Source organism: Anastrepha ludens, chromosome 3, assembly GCF_028408465.1.
Source record: "Anastrepha ludens isolate Willacy chromosome 3, idAnaLude1.1, whole genome shotgun sequence".
Lineage (NCBI taxonomy): Eukaryota > Metazoa > Arthropoda > Insecta > Diptera > Tephritidae > Anastrepha > Anastrepha ludens.
Window position 1 is genome coordinate 24,828,164 of NC_071499.1, and position 19,135 is coordinate 24,847,298.

General features: G+C 36.3%; 1 protein-coding gene across 1 annotated transcript in view; it reads left to right on the forward strand.

Annotated features, from left to right (window-relative positions):
* LOC128857189 (pupal cuticle protein G1A) overlaps positions 1 to 894 on the forward strand; it is a 44,810-nt gene extending 43,916 nt beyond the window's left edge. The window contains exon 5 of the mRNA XM_054092827.1: positions 54 to 894. Within this exon, the coding sequence (XP_053948802.1) occupies positions 54 to 120 (67 nt within the window). The 3' untranslated portion in view covers positions 121 to 894. The remainder of the gene's footprint in view (positions 1 to 53) is intronic.
* The last annotated feature ends 18,241 nt before the right edge of the window (positions 895 to 19,135 follow it).

Here is a 19,135-nt window from a genome sequence, read left to right on the forward strand (position 1 = left end):
TTACGTATTATATTTTTATTTTTTTATTTATTTACTTATTTATTATTTTGCAGAGCCCTTGCCGCCCCCGCTTTGGTGCATACCGCAGTCGCCGGACATGGTGTGCATTATGGCTACTAATAAGGCAGAAGAATCGAGAAATGTGAGCAACAAAAAACAAAAGAGTGGTGGAGAGAGAGAGAGAGAGAGAGGGGAAGCACAATTGCGAGAGACGGGGAGAACTTAAGCGGCAGAGCGCTGGACGTCGCCTAGTGGCTGGCCGCCGCACACATCGACGTCGACGCTAACGCCGTGACACTAAAACAAATTACAAATAAAACAAAACGTAAAAAAAAAAAAAATAAATTAACGAGGCAGAAATTAATAAGGAAAGAAGAAAAATAAACAAATAAACAGCAAAATGAATCATTATTATGTAGGATAACAGCAGGAAAAGCAATTATGAAAAGAACAAACATTACAGCCATGTATGACGTGCAACAACGATGCCAACAACAACAACACCAACAACAATCAACGCAACAATGAATACTTATTAACAAAAGCAAAAACAACACAAAGAACATCAATACACATAAATGTTAACAAGTGAAAACATCTACGGCAAAGCAAAAACAACAAAAGCAGTACAGCAGCAGCGGCAGGTAGTGGATTGTGGTTGCTGTCGCGGCCGCTGGAGCAGAAAAAAGTGCTTACATAATTTATAAATAAATTGTTTACCTTTCTGGAGTTAAAGGCAAGCGCTTAACAAGGGGCAACAACAACAATAACAACAGCAATGCAGCAACAACTAGAACACAAAGCGCCCCCAGGTATGACCGCATAACAACCGAGCGAAATAACCACAACAAACACTTTGCGTGTCAGCTACGACAACAACAACTACGACTCGACCTTGTTGGGAACGGATGTGGTCTACCTACATATGTGCAGTGCAGTGCAGTGCAAGCTGTAGCGCCTAAAAGTATGCCAAGTGAAATGCGCCTCATTCAGCGCGCTAATTTGCCATGCGGAATATTCAAATAGTCAACAGCAGCCCAGCAGCTCAGTAGCCCAGCAGCTCAGTAGCCCAGCAGCTGAGCAGCCCTGCAGCCCCGCAGCGGTGGTTTGCCCCAGCCGCGCTCGTTTTTGTGCATATCTTTGCTGCCATTTCACCCAGATTTCGAATGTATTTACGCTTTCATTACTTTTGACTGGAAGGAAATTCGATTTTCGAGCTTCGATTTGTTTCCGCTGCAATTTGCATTTTTCGCTTGTTCCACATTAATTTATATATTTGTATGTAAATATATTTGTGTGTATGTGGCTGTTTTTCGACAACAAAGATTTCATTGATTGTTGTTATTCTCTCAATTTACGTTCTACTATGTGTGTATGTTTTTTGTTTTTTTTTATCGCGGTTAAATTTTATTTTTAATTTTTATTTTGTAAAAAAATAATATTTTTCACTTTCTCTACGCAGTGCACATTCACTTTTGTTTAATATTACTTTTGTGTATTTTCATTGGTGGAATATTTTACAAAATAAATAAATAAAAAGGGTGTAGCTATTATGGAGGAAGTCAAAAATTGTTGTGGTTTTATTTGGTATATTTTAAAACTTTTTTTTTATTTTTATTTCTTTTGATTTCGCTCGCCTACTGCGGATGTTGGTTGCTGCGCTTTGGTGGGTCATGCTTGGGTGCTCCGCTTGAACTACAATTAATCAAGCGAGTGTTTGCTGGCAAATACATGGTGGTCCATCGTGTGTTTGTGGTTTAATTCGGCTAGAAATACAAGGTGCCAGAATATTTTGCAGTGATTTTTTTTTTGGATAGAGTAAACTTCGACAATCAATCCCTAAACTGTTTTTTTAATAATTAATTAGAATTTTGTATGGTATTGGGAACTACTTGGCAGAAAATGTATAGAAAAATTTCAGTAAAAATCATGCTTTTGTTTTATCTGTCATTTCTTTGAATACACAAGCTAAAAAACCTTTCAAAAGACGCATCAAGATGTTATTTTAAAATACTGTAAAATATGTAAAAATTTAGATTCTTTCAGGTTTCACAGGTGTTTATGCAAAATACGGCGTTTAAAAAAATATATGTGAAAAATTACATTTAAATATCCCTCATGAGTAGAGTTGGGTATTTCCCGAGAAAATCCCAATCTCGAGAATCGGGATTTCCCGAAATAACGAAAATTTCAATTCTCGAGATGCGGGATTTCCCGAAAATAATTTTTGAGATTTCTCGAGAATTCTCGAAAATTCGGGAAAAATTCCAAAAAATTTAAAAAAAAAATCTAAAACCAGTGTAAGAGCAATGAATTTCATAAAATATTATTTTTATTTATTTTTATTAAAGTATAAATTACATAAAAAAATATTTGAAAATATTACTTACTATTTCAATTATTGCAAACAAAAAAGTGAAACAAAAATAATTACAAAAAAATTCAAAACAAAAATAATTCAAGATTATACTTATTAAAATAGGGGGAAAAAGTGATTGTAAACATTATTTCCCAAAATGGTGTTTTAAAAAACACAGACTGTCAATGGCTTCGTCTGACAATCGCGTACGCCTTTTGGACACAAAATTACCCGCTGTAGAAAAATTCCTCTCATTTTGAGTCGATGTTGGCTTAACAGTGTTAAAAGCTCCGATCAGTCTTTCAACATTTTGTGTTTTCTCTCCAGTTTTTTCATATAGTTTTAGCTCGTTTCTAAGCGTCGAAAACATCTGGTTCGCCGCATGTTGCGCAATGTCTGCTTTCGGTTTTGAGCATTGCTGAACGTATTTTTCAAGCTGTTTCGCCATATCTCCTTCATCGACGTTGTTGGTTGCAAATACGTCATCATCGTCAGAACTAGACACTGCTTGGTCTTCTTGAATGCTCGTAGAAAATAGACGAACCAAGTAGTTTTCGGCTTCTTTTATTAATTCTGTTTTAGAACAGGTGTGGAAAAATTCAGATTTGTCACTAGAGCTGTTAACTGGATCGTGTAAATATTTTAAGGCCGATAACAAACGGCTAGATCTACGAGCTGTTAAGTTTTTTTTTAGGCTGGATAAGAATTCATTGCCCAATTCGGTGTGCTGATTCTCCAATTTTGTGAACAAAAATTTGAGAATAGAATCCGCAGCAAGTAAGTTCACATTTTGGCGACTAAGTGCTTCTACAGCAACACGTATAGGTTTAAGAGCATTTATGATATCCTCGAAATTCTTTTCTTCTGCGTCAGTAGTGGCCATAAAATTTAAATTAAGAGTGTCGAGCGCCTTACGAACATGCTTGCTGATGCAAATGTATCTGGCCAGCATAGTTTCCAGGCTATTCCAACGTGTTTTGCAATCCAACAGCAAAAAAAGCTCTTTCTTCTCGACCTCTTTAACATAATTCTGCAAGATGGCATTCCGTACAGGCGAGTTCTTGAATTTCAAAACTATCTTGCGAACCTTTTTTACGATTTCAAATGCAGACTTTATAGTGACCGTCTTGTCAGCAACAAATACGATATTGTCGTCCTCGTCATCGGAAGCGTTTTCCGCATTAATGTCGGAAAATGAAGTACTGGCTGCATTGTTTTCATTTTCATCGGAGCCTCTATCATCCGAATCGTCTCCATCGCTTACGTCACTATCGTATATCCTGTTTGCGACTTTTCGTTTCTGGTACATTACCTCCATGACCGCCAAATGTATGCCGTGTTTGTAGCGAATCTGTTGATGCGCTGGTGATAGTCTCCCAAATTCGATCATGACACTGGCACCATCACTTGTAATAGCCACGATGTCGGACTGTAGTTTTATATTGAAGTCTGAAAGCTTTGCATTTACGAGCGAATGCGAACCAGGCCAAGGTTGTCAGATTGTCCATCGTCATAATATATATGGATGTTCATGTAACGTCGGTTTCGCACGCTTGTCCACTCGTCGATGCTCAAGCTGAACTTACGCTGTGCAGATTTAAAATTTTCAATTTTGATCTTCAAATCGCTTTTTATTTTCGTCCAGTACTTCATAACCAAACCCAGAACAGCTTTGTGACACTTTGGAAGATGAAATCCTAAGCGGCTGATACTATTACGAATGAACTCACTTTTTGTTATCGCGTTTATTGGAATTCCATCTTTTGCAGCCAATTTTGCAACAATTTGTTCAAGCGATTCAGGTGAGGAAGAAGTATTGAAAAAGTTGTGAAGAGTTCGGGTCTTCTTGGCTGGTGGCTGTTCTTTTGGAACCCCATGTTCCCTTAGCTTCATGTTGTGTATCCTCTCCATGTGACGGTGAAGGCCAGATGTTGACGATGACTTGCATTTCAAACATGTTGCTTCGTCGTCAAATATAATATATAATATTTGGACCACAAAATATTTTATTATACGGTGTATAATTTATACTTAATCAGGTACCACAAAATGAAATGCACCCGCTCACTACAAAAAATAAATTTACAAACGTCGTCTGTGCAGTCTGCGAACAAATTGAAATTGCTTGACCATTTTCAAAGCATTTCTAATTGCTTAACTGCTGCTACATATAAGAAACACATAAAACTAAACTTCATTAGCTTGATGTTACAGTGCTTTCCCTCGACATAGCATAGCAACGCATCTAGCATTTACTCTGTAGTCACCCTAAAACAAAAAAAAAACAAACAAATGGAACAGTTATACTGTTGTGGCTTTTCGCATAGCAATTGAAACTATGGTGTGAATTGTATGTGATTCTGCGAAACAGTATGTAGTGTGCGATTCTTTCTAACATAATGGCCGTTACAGTTTGGTGTTTCCAGGTATTAATCATATGTATGTGTATTCTTTTACTTTTGAAAGAATTGTTTTTTCTCTTAATATTTGACAACAAAAATTTAAAAACAAAAAGGGATTTCTCGAGAAATCTTGAAGCATTCTCGAGATTCGGGATTTCCCGAAATGCTAAAAATTTCAATTCTCGAGATTCGGGACGGAAAAATATCGAGAATTTCTCGAGAATTCCCGTCGGGAAATTCCCGAAACCCAACTCTACTCATGAGCACCAGGTCTACAAGCCAAATCCGCCAAACAGCCGATTCATGAACGCCTAGTTCCTGAGAACGGCGAGGCATCGATGTAGTTGTTGTGGTTGTTAGTTGTTCAGCAACACTTAGCGTTACAGCAGCAAAACTCTCAACAAAACGTCCTTTTCTATACCCGACAGAAGCAGCTTCTTGAAACTTTTTTACCAACCTTTGACGATTATTGCCACCAATAATCTTAAGACCGACAATTTTCATACCAAGTTTCAATAATTTTAACGCGTTGTTCTATTCCGTAAAATAGTGCATCTGTTTAATTGAAAAATGCGCATCTGTTTAATTCAAAAGCGGCAAGAGACAATGTCATCGACTTTTACCTTGAGTTGCAGTTTAACCTCCTTTGTCCAGGTGGTAAGGAGGGTCGCCGTGGACTTAGTGGGGTAAAGTTGGAGAAAGGTCGGTGAGGTAGATGTTCGCTTTCTCGCACAGGCCACCAATGCCATTGCCCGACGCCATTATCGTGCAGTCGTCAGCGTATGAGACCAGAGAGACTACCTCTAGTGGTTGGGGCAGCAAAGGTGAAAGGACACCACCCTGGGGAACACCTTGCTTTATCTTCCTCTGTTTGGATGTTCGGTCTCTAAAAATCACTGACGAGTGACGACCACTCAGATAGTTGGCAGACCACTTCTTCAACCCTGGCGGGAGTGTCGAACTGAAAAATGTCATCTAGTAGCGTGGAATGGCTGACAGTATCGAAAGCCTTCTTCAAGTTCAACGCTACTAGGACAGTCCTTTCGCAGGTGTGGTTTTAGTTAAGCCCGCGGTTTATCTGGGCAGGTCCAGGTGTTTCGTCAAGAGTGGGAGTAGGAGGTCTTCAAGTATCTTCACTACTGGGGAAGGGAGAGTTATCGGCCGATAAGATTACCCTTGGTTGGCGGGTTTTACAGGTTTCAGTAGCGGGACCAATCTCCATGCTTTCCACTTGTCAGGGGTAATGAGAGTGGCCATGGACAGTTTGAAAACCCTTGTGAGAACTCCTACTCCCAATGGAGCTAAGTGTTTCAGCATCAGCACGTTTAGTCCGTTAGGGCCAATGGCTTTAGATGATTTGGTTTTGAGTCTCATCACAGGAGAAAGTAAGTGTTGCACTATCGTTCGTTAGTTTGTGCAGCCTTCTGGTGGCACGACGCTTGGATCTGTCGGTTGGAGGATGACGAGTGAATAGTCGGCTAAAATAGCTTGCGCAAAGGGCAATCGAAGGCGTCTACTGTCAACGGTTGTTGATTCTATCACCTTGTATGCGGCACCTATCTGGGCAGAGGCCACAAAGACTATATTTCGAGTCTGCGAGTAGCGTGCGCTTATAGAACCGTATCAGACGACGCAATCTGTGTCATTGCATGAAAGCCTACTTTGGATCTGCTGACAGAGAAAATGAGCCGATACGCAGGATCTCGGCCTACATCGCATTAAAAAGCCTCAGAACGGTTCTGACAATTAGACGATGACAGCCGCGTTGGGAGCTGTCTGAAAACGGGCGCTGGATGTACGAGTACAAACTCATTCCGTGCATCGATTAGTGGCTTACAAGAAAACACGGGGACGTTAACTACTACCTCACTCAATTACTGAACGGACATGGCTATTTCCAGGAATACCTGTATCGATCTAAGCTGGCACACACCCCTTTTTGTCCAGACTGCTCCAATACGGTGGAGAGCGCGGTGCAAGTAATTTTGTACTGTGACCTCTTTAAAGTAGAAAAAGTTGCACTAGAAAGAGCTCTGGAGCATCGAGTAGCTTTAAACACCCTCACGAGAGATATGTGTTCAACCAGCAGGAAGTGGGAGTCAGTTCGAGCTTTCGCACCAAAAATCTTAATGCGTCTTCACCATATCAGCGAAAAATTGTATTACGAAAATGGGTGCTCTGTGAAAAGTGCTTATCGCGCGCTTGCGCCAACTTATGGTGTTCAGCAATGAGGCCCACTTTTGATCAAATGGCTACGTCTATAAGCAAAATTGCCATATTTGGGGTGAAAACCAACCCGAAGCCATCCAACAACTGATATCACAGCCATTGAAAACAACCATTTGGTGCGGCCTAAGGGCTGGAGGAATCATCGCGCCATATTTCTTCAAAGACGAGGCTGGCGCTAATGTAACGGTGAATGGCGAACGCTACCTCGGCATAAAAACGACTTTTTGATGCCGAAAATTGAAGCCCATGATAATCACAAAATTTGTTTCCAACAAGATGCCGCGGCGCCACTTACCATACAGTCTGTGAGACAATCGATTTACTGCGCCGTTGTTTTGGTGAATAATTTATCTCTCGTCTCGGACCAGTGGATTGGCCACCAAGATAGCGTGATATCCCACCTTTGGACTTTTATTAGTGGGTGTATGTAAGGTATATTCTGGCTAAACACCATCAGTAACGACGCACTGTGGAGATTAACGAGCGAAGAACCCATCCTTAGGCAAATCAAACGCAGAAAGTGGCGATGGATAGGTCACACATTGAGAAAACCACCAGATAGCATCACGAGAATGGCGCTAGACAGGAACCTGCAAGGGAGCAGAGGTCGTAGTCGACTTAAAAACACTTGCAGCGCGAACTAGCAGATGCCGACATTTCATGTGTCCTAGCGATAGGATACGAGAGCGTCACACAAGGCCTTGCTTAGTGCGTCAAGGCAAATCTCATATAATATTTGCATTGAAAATCTTGATTATTCATTCGTTAAAATTAGTATAGCCACCCCTTCCAGTAACGCACATTTGGGATTTTTTTTTCTGTATTTTCACAACCTTTCGGAGGATTTCCAGGATTATGACGTCGATTTCCTCGCAAATATTGGCGAGTAGCTTGTTTGAGGTTTATTAAGGGGTCCAGGTGGTCTAGAGTTGAAAATTTGGGTATTTTCAGGAATTTTTTTTACAATAAAAAAAGAAAAACGATAATTAATTTTTTTAGGCTTTTTATTTAACTTCTTTACATACAAAAATGAAAAAAAGGAACTTTTGAAATTATAAAAAAAATGAAATTTTTTCTTTTTTATTTTAATAATTTTAAAAATGGCGCTGAAGTAGACTCTTTCCAAAAATTGGACCTTGACGATGTTGTCCATTTCGGCTCTTCTTTTTATCTGGTACACAAAAACCAAAAAAATGATTAATCGGTATGACTGTAGCTACGTCCCGCTACTAGGATAACAAAAAAAAAAAAAATGTTTACAAAATGGCGCGGTTTTGCATTTGAAACTTTAGAAATCGTTTTTTAACCGGATTTTTAATCAAAAAATACGAAATAATTGAAATATGATTCTAGTAAAGACGATAGCCATTGATGTTGTGAACTAAATATTAAAATTGCAAACGATTCGATTGAATAGTTTTTTTTTTCTTGCCAACACAGGCCGAAAAAAGTAGTTTTGAGATATTTGAGTTGAAAGTTTTGAAAGTGACAAATCTGACTTTACCTGCTAAAATGGCTGTAGAATCGAAAATACTGGGAATATCCTTCCAAACATTTGACAGTATATTCTAACTTAAACAAAATATCAAAAAAAAAAAAAAAAATGGATTTTTTTTTAATTCTCGACCACCATAGCACCACAGTAGCACCATAGAAAAATGTAAGATCGAGCGAGGAGTTTAGACGAAATCTCCGTTTTTGCCAATCTTATTTTCAAACTATTTTCTGGGTACCCGACATCCGATATCAGGCGCCTGACAGTGTAGAAGTGCCCAAATCTCGAAATATAAATAGCAACGTTCGTAATATGTGAGCTTCTTTGGCACAAACGCTTTTTGTTTTGTTAATATCACTTTTTGGAAATCACGTTTGAATCACGTTTACGTAGCCATTTGCAAAAAATATAAATCTTCCGTCAGGGTGATTAATTTTGCCCCACCTGGTGCATTTATTTGCAAAATAAAACGTAAACAATTATAATTAATAATTATTATTAATTATTAAAATGATAATTATCCACCTTGTAAAAAGCGCTTCCTATTACTTATTCGCGGGGCTGCTCCTTCGCAGTCTGTTCGCAACTCATTAGTCAAGCTGAGCTTTACGAGTTTCGCATTTAGAAATTGAATGTTGCAATTAAAACGAAATGAACTAAATCGCAATAATTAAAACAGTCATTCCGCGAAAAGCGATGCAGAATAATAATGTGAAAATCTTTAGCTGGATATGAATGCATACATACATACATACAGATGTACACGTGGCTCTGTCATTAACTTTAGTGGACAATTAAATGAGCAAAAGCTTTGAAAAGTTAGGTATTAAAATTTTACTCCAAATTATTGCATTACCTTAAAATGATTGAAAGTTTTATGCCACTCCACTTCAGCAGATGAACGAAATGGTTAGTTGCTCACCTGTTTGCTATATAAAATTTTTATTCCGCACCAAGTTTTCTCTTTAAATGTAGCAAACTAGATGAAAATGTAATTAAAATATATGAAATGAAAAAAAACCATTTTGTTATTTTTCCTCAAATGGAGGGACCTACAGTTCTATGTCGCCCTTGAACGGCGGATAGTTTCTTATTAGGAAAGATCTTCCCTGGGACATGATCTGATTACACCAACCGTTACTGCACAGGCTGATCTTTGTATTCTGCCGAGTAAGCTGTGCACAGACCTCTCGTAAGCCCAAATGATCAGTTAAAATGCGATAAATCAAAGTTTTGGAGATATTAAATTCCAATTTCATGAATTTCAACTATTATGATTTCGGTTCATTTGTTACCGAAACTCATTTTTGTACTGACACTTTAGACGCAATAACTTCGCTTCCACTGAACCGAACGTCACCAAGCTTTCACTGGAAGTCAGCTAGAGATGTAACTTTCAACGCACTAACTCATTAAAAAGAAAGTAGACTTCACCTTGTAGTAACAGATTATTTTAGGTATATTTGACTTATTTGATTTCATATAGTCCTGAAGGGTCCGTAGTGGTACCAGTGTTGCTGGAGTCGTGTTAAACATAGTTCGGGATTCATATCTTGGCAAGTTTTAATAAACAGTTTAAACTTTTGTCCACAATATCCTTCAGAAATGAAAAGTATACCGATCCCAGGCAGTTGTAACGAGTTCTGCTTAGAGCAGGGCAGTGGCAAAGGAGGTGTTCTAGCGTACCACTTTCTTCCTCGCATAATTTATACACGTAGTTCTGAACCAATCCTGTTTTAGCTGCGTGATATGGAATGAGACAATGTGCCTTCAGAATCGAACCAATGTTTCAAAATCCCCCCTTAGGAGTGATAAAAGAAAATTGGTTGTTTTCGTGTTGCAGGTTCGTTGCATTATTTTGGCAATCCTGTAGGAGATCGAGGCTTTCCATATAGACTGTGCTTCCAGAGTTCGTTCCTCGTCTAATTTCGTCTTCAAAAGTGAGTGTACTCATCCTAGACAAGTGGGTGCCTGCCTTAGAAAGAACGTCAACTCTCTCATTTCCCTCTATTCTCTTAGGCCCTGGTACCCAGTAAATTGTGACCTATCTATTCTCGCAAAGCTCATGCATTTTGGATCTACAGTGTTGCACGCATTCCGAGCTGGTCATTACAGTCATTATTGCTTTAATAGCAGCTTGACTATCGATTACTATAACGACTGCTCGAAGCATGTGTGCAATGATGTCGTTGCGAGAATCCAAAGGTGACTGAGCAACGCTAATCTATGGTATTATAAGCTTTCCGCCAAACTACCGAACCATACTATAAAATTGGTCGTACAACCGCCTAATACAGCCATAAAGTATACTTAGGTTAAAGACCCCATCTTCTTTCAAGCGTTTGTTTTACAGGCATTTACAGCAATTTCTGCTTTCCTTACCCGTTCCTCGTCGTTTAATTTCCAGCTAAGTATAGAGTCCAAAATTACCCTTAAGTACTTTGCACTGGGTGAAAGTGAAAGGGTTTGTCCGTTGATATTTGGTACGGCAAAAGTTGTACCTTGTATCTGGTGGTAAAAAGCACAAGTTCTATTTTATGCAGGCTTAAACTTAGGTCACAGCCTGTAGTCCAAGAGTTAAGCTCGCCTAATGTCCTTTGAATGATCCCACTGATCGTATTAGGGCACAGTCCTGACGCCATTTGCCCAACATCATCAGCATGCGCCTCCGCTTTTACCCCACCTCTATTGAGTTTTATTAAGATCTTGCTGATCACACATAGCCAAAGAAGTGGAGATAATAATCCCCCCTGTGGAGTGCCCCTGTGAACCTTCTTGGTTATGTTGATATTAGCCATATTAGCTTTGATGATCCGGGTATCTAGCAAAGAGATGACCCAATAAGTAATGCAATTGTCCACCTCTAAGTCTATCAACGCCCGTTGTATGGCATTTGTACTAACATTGTTAAAGGCGCCTTTTATGTATACCCAAGAATGCCGCCAGGGTATAATGTTTGCTCTCTAGAGAGCCCTCTATTGTTGGGCTTACCTCGTGAAGCGCTGTATCCGTAGATTTGCCTTTAAGGTAGATATGCATATTGTGCAGTTGATATACCAGAGCCCTTCAAAGAACTTCTGAGGTGTATATCCACAAGTCTTTCAAAGGTTTTTAACAGGAAAGCCAAAAGACTGATTGCAACAAATGCTTCAAAACGCCAAGATAGAAAATTTAATTGACGGTTTGACCCATTGGCACGAATTCCTTGTAGAAAATTCCCTTGGAATCGCAAAAAAAAATGAGCATCGACTTGATTTTTGGCTTCTCTAAACGCGATTTTTTGGATGGTGGTTTGTCTGGGGCCCTCCATTCGGCACTTTGACGCTTAGTTTCAGGTTAATGTTGGAGAAACCACATTTCATCACCAGTTATAATGTTGTAAAGGGAGTTGTCGTCTTTTCTCGCTTCTTTAATGAGGTCTTTCGAATGTTGAATTCTGAGCAAATTTTGGTCCTCAGTTAACTTGTGCGGAATGAAACGTGCTCAGACCTTTTGTAAGCCTAAATGATCAGTTAAAATGCGATAAGTCGATGTTTTGGAGATATTCAAGTCCGATTCCATGAATTTCAACGACGACTTCGGTTCAGTTTTGATAAATTTACGAACAATTTGGATGGAGTTTTCGGTGATTACTGATTTTGGGCGGGCATGATGAAAGCCTTGTAGAGTGTTGGTTTTGTTCGTCGACTGAGGATGGTCATTGTCATTTATGTCCTCACAACCATCTCTGCAACGTGTAAACCATTCATGAACTCTGGTACGTGATAGACAACCATCGTCATAAACTTTTTGCATCATTTCAAATGTTTTGGTAAACATTTTACCGATTTTAAAACAAAATTTGATATTAGCTCTTTGTTAGAACCTCATTTTTGTACCGATGATACAAACACACTGACACTTTAGACACACAACTTCGCTTCCACTGAACCGAATGTCACCAAGCTTTCACTGGAAGTCAGCTTCCAACGCACTAATTCATTAAAACGATGGCACCATCAAAAACATTTTTATGACGCCAGTATTCTTTATTTTGGATTTCATTTTGTAGATCTAAATATATTTAAGAAATATTTTTTATTGCAAAATTTCCAAGTCAAGGATATTATTATTATTTTTTTTTGTGGTCGATATTCTATTGTTGTTATTGTTAAATTGTAAATTGTAAATGTAAAATTCTAATTTGGCATAGCAACCCCGTCCTTACGCTCAAGCAAGAACACCAATCACTCACACTTGACTGCCTGTCAAACTCACATCTAAGTGCCTGTCAAAGAATAGGAAGGAGAGGAATAGCGAAGTAACGGTTCGATGTTAGATGCCACCCCATTGTTCTCTCCATCGTGTTATCAATCAAAATTTTCATTCGCAGTGTACGAGTACTTTGATAACAATTACTCGAGCATACATCACTAAAAAATTCTTAAATTCCGATTTTTTTACAATTCCGTTTACACCATTAAAAATTTTAGAATGCCCAGATGCGAATTTACGAGGTGTGTTTTTAAAGTAAGTACCGTTTTTAAATTAGCTACATCTGTTGGGAAGCAACAGACGCCATTACGGACCCATCTGAGCGATTCTACATCTGTTTGCGTGATTTTAAAATGTCTCCACCTATTGAGAATCCCGCCGACTGTGAAGCGCGTGCTGTAATACGGTTTCCCTGTGCTCAAGGCTTCAATTGGCATTCATCTCCAAATCAGTCAAGTGTTTGGTGAAAACATTATGAGTGATGGAATGGTGCGGAAATGGGTTAGGGCCTTTAAAGATGCCCGCACAGACATTCGTTATGAGGAACGAAGTGGGAGACCTTCAGTCATTACCGATGAACTGATTCAAAAAGTGCGGATTGTAAAGTGAAATAGAACAGACGATTCACCATTTCGTCCTTAGCTGAAAAGTTTCCAACTGTCTCAAGCAGAGTTCTTTACGAAATTGTGTCCAAATTGTGTGGGCAGGGCCATTCCGTTGATGACAAAGTGAAAACGACTGTGAAGCAGTGGTTCTCTAATCAGGCGGCAATCTTCTTTGATGATGGCATACAAAAGCTGGTCCCAAGATACCATAAATGTCTCAATAGTAATGGGAATGATGTAGTGAATAAATTATTTTCGGAGAAAAATTTGATAGAATGGCTACTTTCTTTTTAACACACTTTTATTAGGTCGGGTTGTATGTATGTATGTATGTATGTATGTATGTATGTATGTATGTATGTATGTATATATGTATGTATGTATGTATGTATGTATGTAACGGAATCTTTGAGCTTAATTTTCACTGGCTTCTACAAATCTGATCGACTTGGAATTTTGCACACCTATCAAGGACCGATGACAATGCAATAATTTGAAAAAAGTTTTCCATTATCCTTATTAGGATTGCCAGGATTACTATTTTCTTTTTTCACCTGTGGGCAAAAAGTAAGGTGAATTTGGTTGTAAAATGAAAAATCTTTATTTATTCTTGTAAATCAATTTCATCCCCTTCAAAATAATCCCCTCTCGATGAAATGCACTTATGCCAACGATTTTTGCAATCCCCGAAACATGCCAAATAGTCCATTTCCGGTATAGCCATCAACACCTTCTTCGATTCAGCTTTTATCTCCTCAATCGACTCGAAACGCGTTCCCCGAAGTGGTCTCTTGAGTTTTGGGAATAGCCAGAAATCGCACGGAGCCAAATCAGGCGAATACGGTGGTTGCGGAACGATATGCGTGGAATTTTTGGCGAAATGGTCACGAAGAACGAGTGCAGTGTGAGACGGTGCATTATCGTGATGCAAAAACCAAGAGTTGTTGGCCCATAATTCTGGTCTTTTTAGACGAATTGCTTCATTGCTTCACGTAAACGACGCATAACGCTCAAATAATATTCCTTATTAACAGTTTGGCCCGGTGGAAGGAATTCATAGTGCACCACACCACGAAAATCGAAAAAAACTGGCCAATGGAATGGGGTAGCCGTTTCTCAGGCTCCCTCCACGAAATAAGTTCTTCATCCCGATTACTTCTTTATCACGGCCGATAACTGCATGGCTTTAGACTCACAGTGGATAAGAAAGGAATTAAGTATAACACGAATATATCGAATCATTAATTCACTGACTGCAATGATAACAATAACTTTTATTCATAATAAGAAATAGTTAAAAAAAAAAAAACTAAAAAACACGCTTTTTTGCTAATCGAACTAAAAAATAGAAAATAAATTTTAATGACAAAGGGACCTATAATGAAGTAATAGCAAATCGAACGATCAGTCATAGTCAACTACCTCAGAACAGAATTATAACAAAAATTAAGATACAAATAGAGTAATTCAAATTAGAGTTAAAAGCGTGGGATGCATTTTGCTTCACTTTCATAACCCTCGGTACATAGGTAGTTGCCAATAGAATGATTGTAATATTTACTACATCAAGCATCCCACGCTTTTAACTCTAATTTGAATTACTCTATTTGTATCTTAATTTTTGTTATAATTCTGTTCTGAGGTAGTTGACTATGACTGATCGTTCGATTTGCTATTACTTCATTATAGGTCCCTTGGTCATTAAAATTTATTTTCTATTTTTTAGTTCGATTAGCAAAAAAGCGTGTTTTTTAGTTTTTTTAAACTATTTTTTATTGTCTTCTCATCAATAAAATATATAATTACAACTAAACATTGTTACAAGTAAAAATCAATAACAAAATTATAAATTCAAAAAAATACTATACAATAAAATTTTGCTTAGGCTGACTTAAATTGAAATGGGTCTCTGAACTTGACAGTAAGTGTGCTTTGGAGTGAGGTATCATATGACAGAAAAAATGTATTTAGCGTGTGCCTTTATGTTTTGGGTTTCAAAAAAAAGAAAAAGAATTTTGTCATTGAAATTACAGTGTTTACTTGACGACAATGGCATTGGCATTGAAATGGTTTAAATAATTTAAGCTTGAGCTCATTTACCTATTAAAAATATATTTAAAGAATTCGAAAGAAGTTTGAAAGTGAAGTGAAGGTTCTCTACATATGTATGCATGTATGTAAGAACATACGACTGAAAAAGGTGTTGAACTCTTTGGGAATTTATGAGATTTTTTTGCAATGTGGATCGTTCCCCATGGTTGTATGAAATTTGGTCAAGAACATCTAGCACTACTTAAGAACATAGAAATTTCGTGGAATAAAAAATTTCGTGAAATTCTCCTAACGAGGCTTTATAGAAATGAATTCCCTCTATTTACTCGTCAAACCAAAATCAAGTCGGTAGTATTAAGCGGAATGGCTAAAAGTAATGCTTCTTCAGCTTTATCACTCAGTCGCCAATTTTAAACTCTAAAAATCTTTTTCTGTATTAGTCATTGTGACTTTCTGCCTAAGAGTCTTAAATTCCGAAAGCAGTATTCCATGGAGTTTCTTGCGGCTTAATATTTAATTGCTTGGCTGGGTTTAAGGTTTTCGTTAACCTTCTAATCTTTTTACCTCCCCCTCTCCCTGTCTCACTTTTATTTATTTCTATTTTTCATTATCACTTTAATGTTGACCCGATTTGGTGTCATCTCCATCCATACAAACATAGTGACATAGCAAAACAAATACACTGACATGCAATTGGGGGCTTGTTTGTTTCTGTGGTGATTCCTTTCTTCCCGCTGCGCAAGTTAACCGATTCATGTAAGCGTGCCAGTTCAAACACAATCAGTAATACAATTGTCCGAGTTTGTATTTCACTTTTTTTCTTAGAAATTTCCAATTGTTTTATAAAGATGTGCATTAGGGTGCCTCACCAAAAAAAATTGTGGATTTACCGCAAAAAGTATAAAGTTTATTATACTTTAGGATTTTCGCCAAAATATTTCGGAAAATATAAGGATCCACATGCGCTGGATCAGTTTAAAAGAACCTCTAAAAATCGATCTTTTTTATAAATAAAATTTGTTTTCAAAAATATTTGTTTACATAAAATAAACTCAGTTAAGGATTTGCAATGTTTTGGATTTTTTTTTTTGGAAGATAGATTTAAGAAAACTTGAATAATTCAGCCAAATTAGAGCTGGTTTATATTTCTAAGCAATCAGGGCAAAGGTATTTTCTTACACCTATAATTTCTTAGTGAATGGGTTAGTGCACAACCCAAGCATTGTTTTTTTTTCAAAATTAGAATTATGTATTTTGAATTTGTCGATAAATGTTTTTAAGAAATCTATGCATACCATAATTTTTTCTGAAAAAAACTAATTTTTTATGTAGACCTTTTCAACTTAAATTCTTCCATCAACTCAGGTAATTTTTTGAAAAAGGTATTTCCAAAATTTAAATTTTTTTAAAAAATTGTTTAAAACAAAGTTAGTTGTTTATGCAGACTTTTTTGCTCAAATTCTTCTATCAGTTTTAAAAAAATATTTTCAGAATTTTAATAAAAATATTTTCAAAAACTAATTAATTTGCTTTTTATACAGACCCTTTCAACCTAAATTTTTCTCTCAAATGAGTTGATTTTTTTTTTTAAAATACTCAAAATTTAAAAGAAAAAATATTCAAAACCAAGTTTTTTAGTCAGACCTTTTAGCTTAAATTCTTCTATCAAATTTGAAAAAATACTTTCAAAATTTTTTAAAAAATATTTTCAAAAACTAAGTTTTTTTATAAAGACCTTTTCAGTTTAAATTTTTCTATCAACTAGAGGGATTTTTTTGAAAAAACCTTTTCAAACTTTTTTTAAAAAATATTTTCAAAAACTAATTTTTTTTTAGGCAGACCTTTTCAGCTTAAATTTTTCCTTCAACTGAGTTGATTTTTTTTCTACAAATTTTTAAAAATTTTTTTAAATATTTTCAAAAACAAATTTCTTTAGGCGGAGCTTTTCAGCTTAAATTTTTCCAAAACTGAGGTGATTTTATTTAACAAATATTTTCAAATTTGAAAAAAAAAATTTTTCAAAAACTAAATTTTTATGCAGAGCTTTTAAGCTTAAATTTTTTTTCTTATATTTAAAATTTTTTTTAAAAATATTCAAAAAGTAATTTTTTATGCAAATCTCTTCAGCTTAAATTCTTCTATCAACTGAGTTGAGTTTGTGTGAAAAAATATTTTGAAAATTTTTGAAATTTTTTTTTTTTAAAATCTTTTTTTTTATGAAAATCTGAATTTTTTGAATTAATGTTTTTTTGTGGAGAACTTTTGAGCTTAAATTTTTCTATCAACTGAGGTGATTTTGTTGGAAAAACATTTAAAAAATTTTTTTTTTTAAATATTTTCAAGAACTAAAATTTTTGCAGAGATTTTCAGTCTGAATTTTTTTAACAAATGAGGTAACATTTTTTTTAAATACTTACAAAAATTTTTTAAAAATATATTCAAAACTACTTTTTCAGGCAGACTTTATCGCCTTAAATTCTTCCATTAACTGAGGTAATTTTTTGAAAAAAGTATTATCAAAATTTAATTTTTTTTCTTAAATGTTTACAAAAGTTATTTTTTATGCAAACCTTGCTTGCCTAAATTCTTCTATCAGATTTGAAAAAATATTTAAAAATTTTTCCAAAAAATATTTTCAAAAACTATTTTTTTTTTTCTTGAGACCTTTTCAGCTGGGGCAATTTTTTTGAAAAAACATTCCCAAAATATTTTTGTAACATTTATTCAAAAATATTTTTTATGCAGACACTTTAAGCTAAATTTTTGAAAACTTTTTTATTAAAAACTAATTTTTTTTTTATAAAAACCTGAATTTTTTAAGCTACTTTCAAACCTATTCAGCTCACGTGCTTCTTAACAATTTTTCAATTATCCGATTTACGAGTATTTTCGCGAAAGTCTTAAAACTTCATACATTTTATAATATAATTCCTATGGAAAAAGCAACCATTTTTTGTTTGTCTGGAGAGAGATGCACCCTAATGTGCACGAAGCTTCGCATACGGATGTTGTTCTACATTTTTACAAATATATGAAAATGTTTTGTTCAAATGTCTGCTTATGCGTTTGCTTATATGCAAATGTGCGTTTGTGTGTGTGTGTGGGTCTGCATGCTTGCACGCGCGCCTTGGGGGTTTTACTATTTCCCAATTTTCAGCAACATGTGCTTTTACGGTTCTTGATTTTCTAAGGAGATTCGCTTGTGTTCACTTAAATTCAATTCAGCCAGTAGTTTTTATTAAAACATTTTGATGTTTCATTTTCGTGTTTGCTTGCTCGGTACAAATTTGTGGTAATTACATTTTAAACGAAATTTTCCACATTCGCAAGGCAATTTTAAACAAAGTGAGGATTAGTCCCCTAGTTTGCATAGTTGTCGAGATTAAAAAACATTTATTGCCGCTTGAACTATATTAATATTCAGATTTTCCGCACAAGAATTTTTAATTTGTGTTTTTTTTTTTATTGCGACTTGTTCATAAAGATTTATAAATGACTAACAGGCAATTTAAATTTGACAACAGAAAGCATTTTTATGTAAGCAGGAGGCCGCTAGGCTTAGTGCACATGAGCCTTCGAAGTATTAATCCGTCGGTTGCAATTGAATTATATCCTCCTTCATTGATGTGGTTCATTAGTCTTTCTTTATGGGTCACTACAATACCATTTCATCAGCTTACATGGCGTAGTGACTTAGCGACGTCAGACACATAAATATTGAACAAGATAGGTCCCAAAA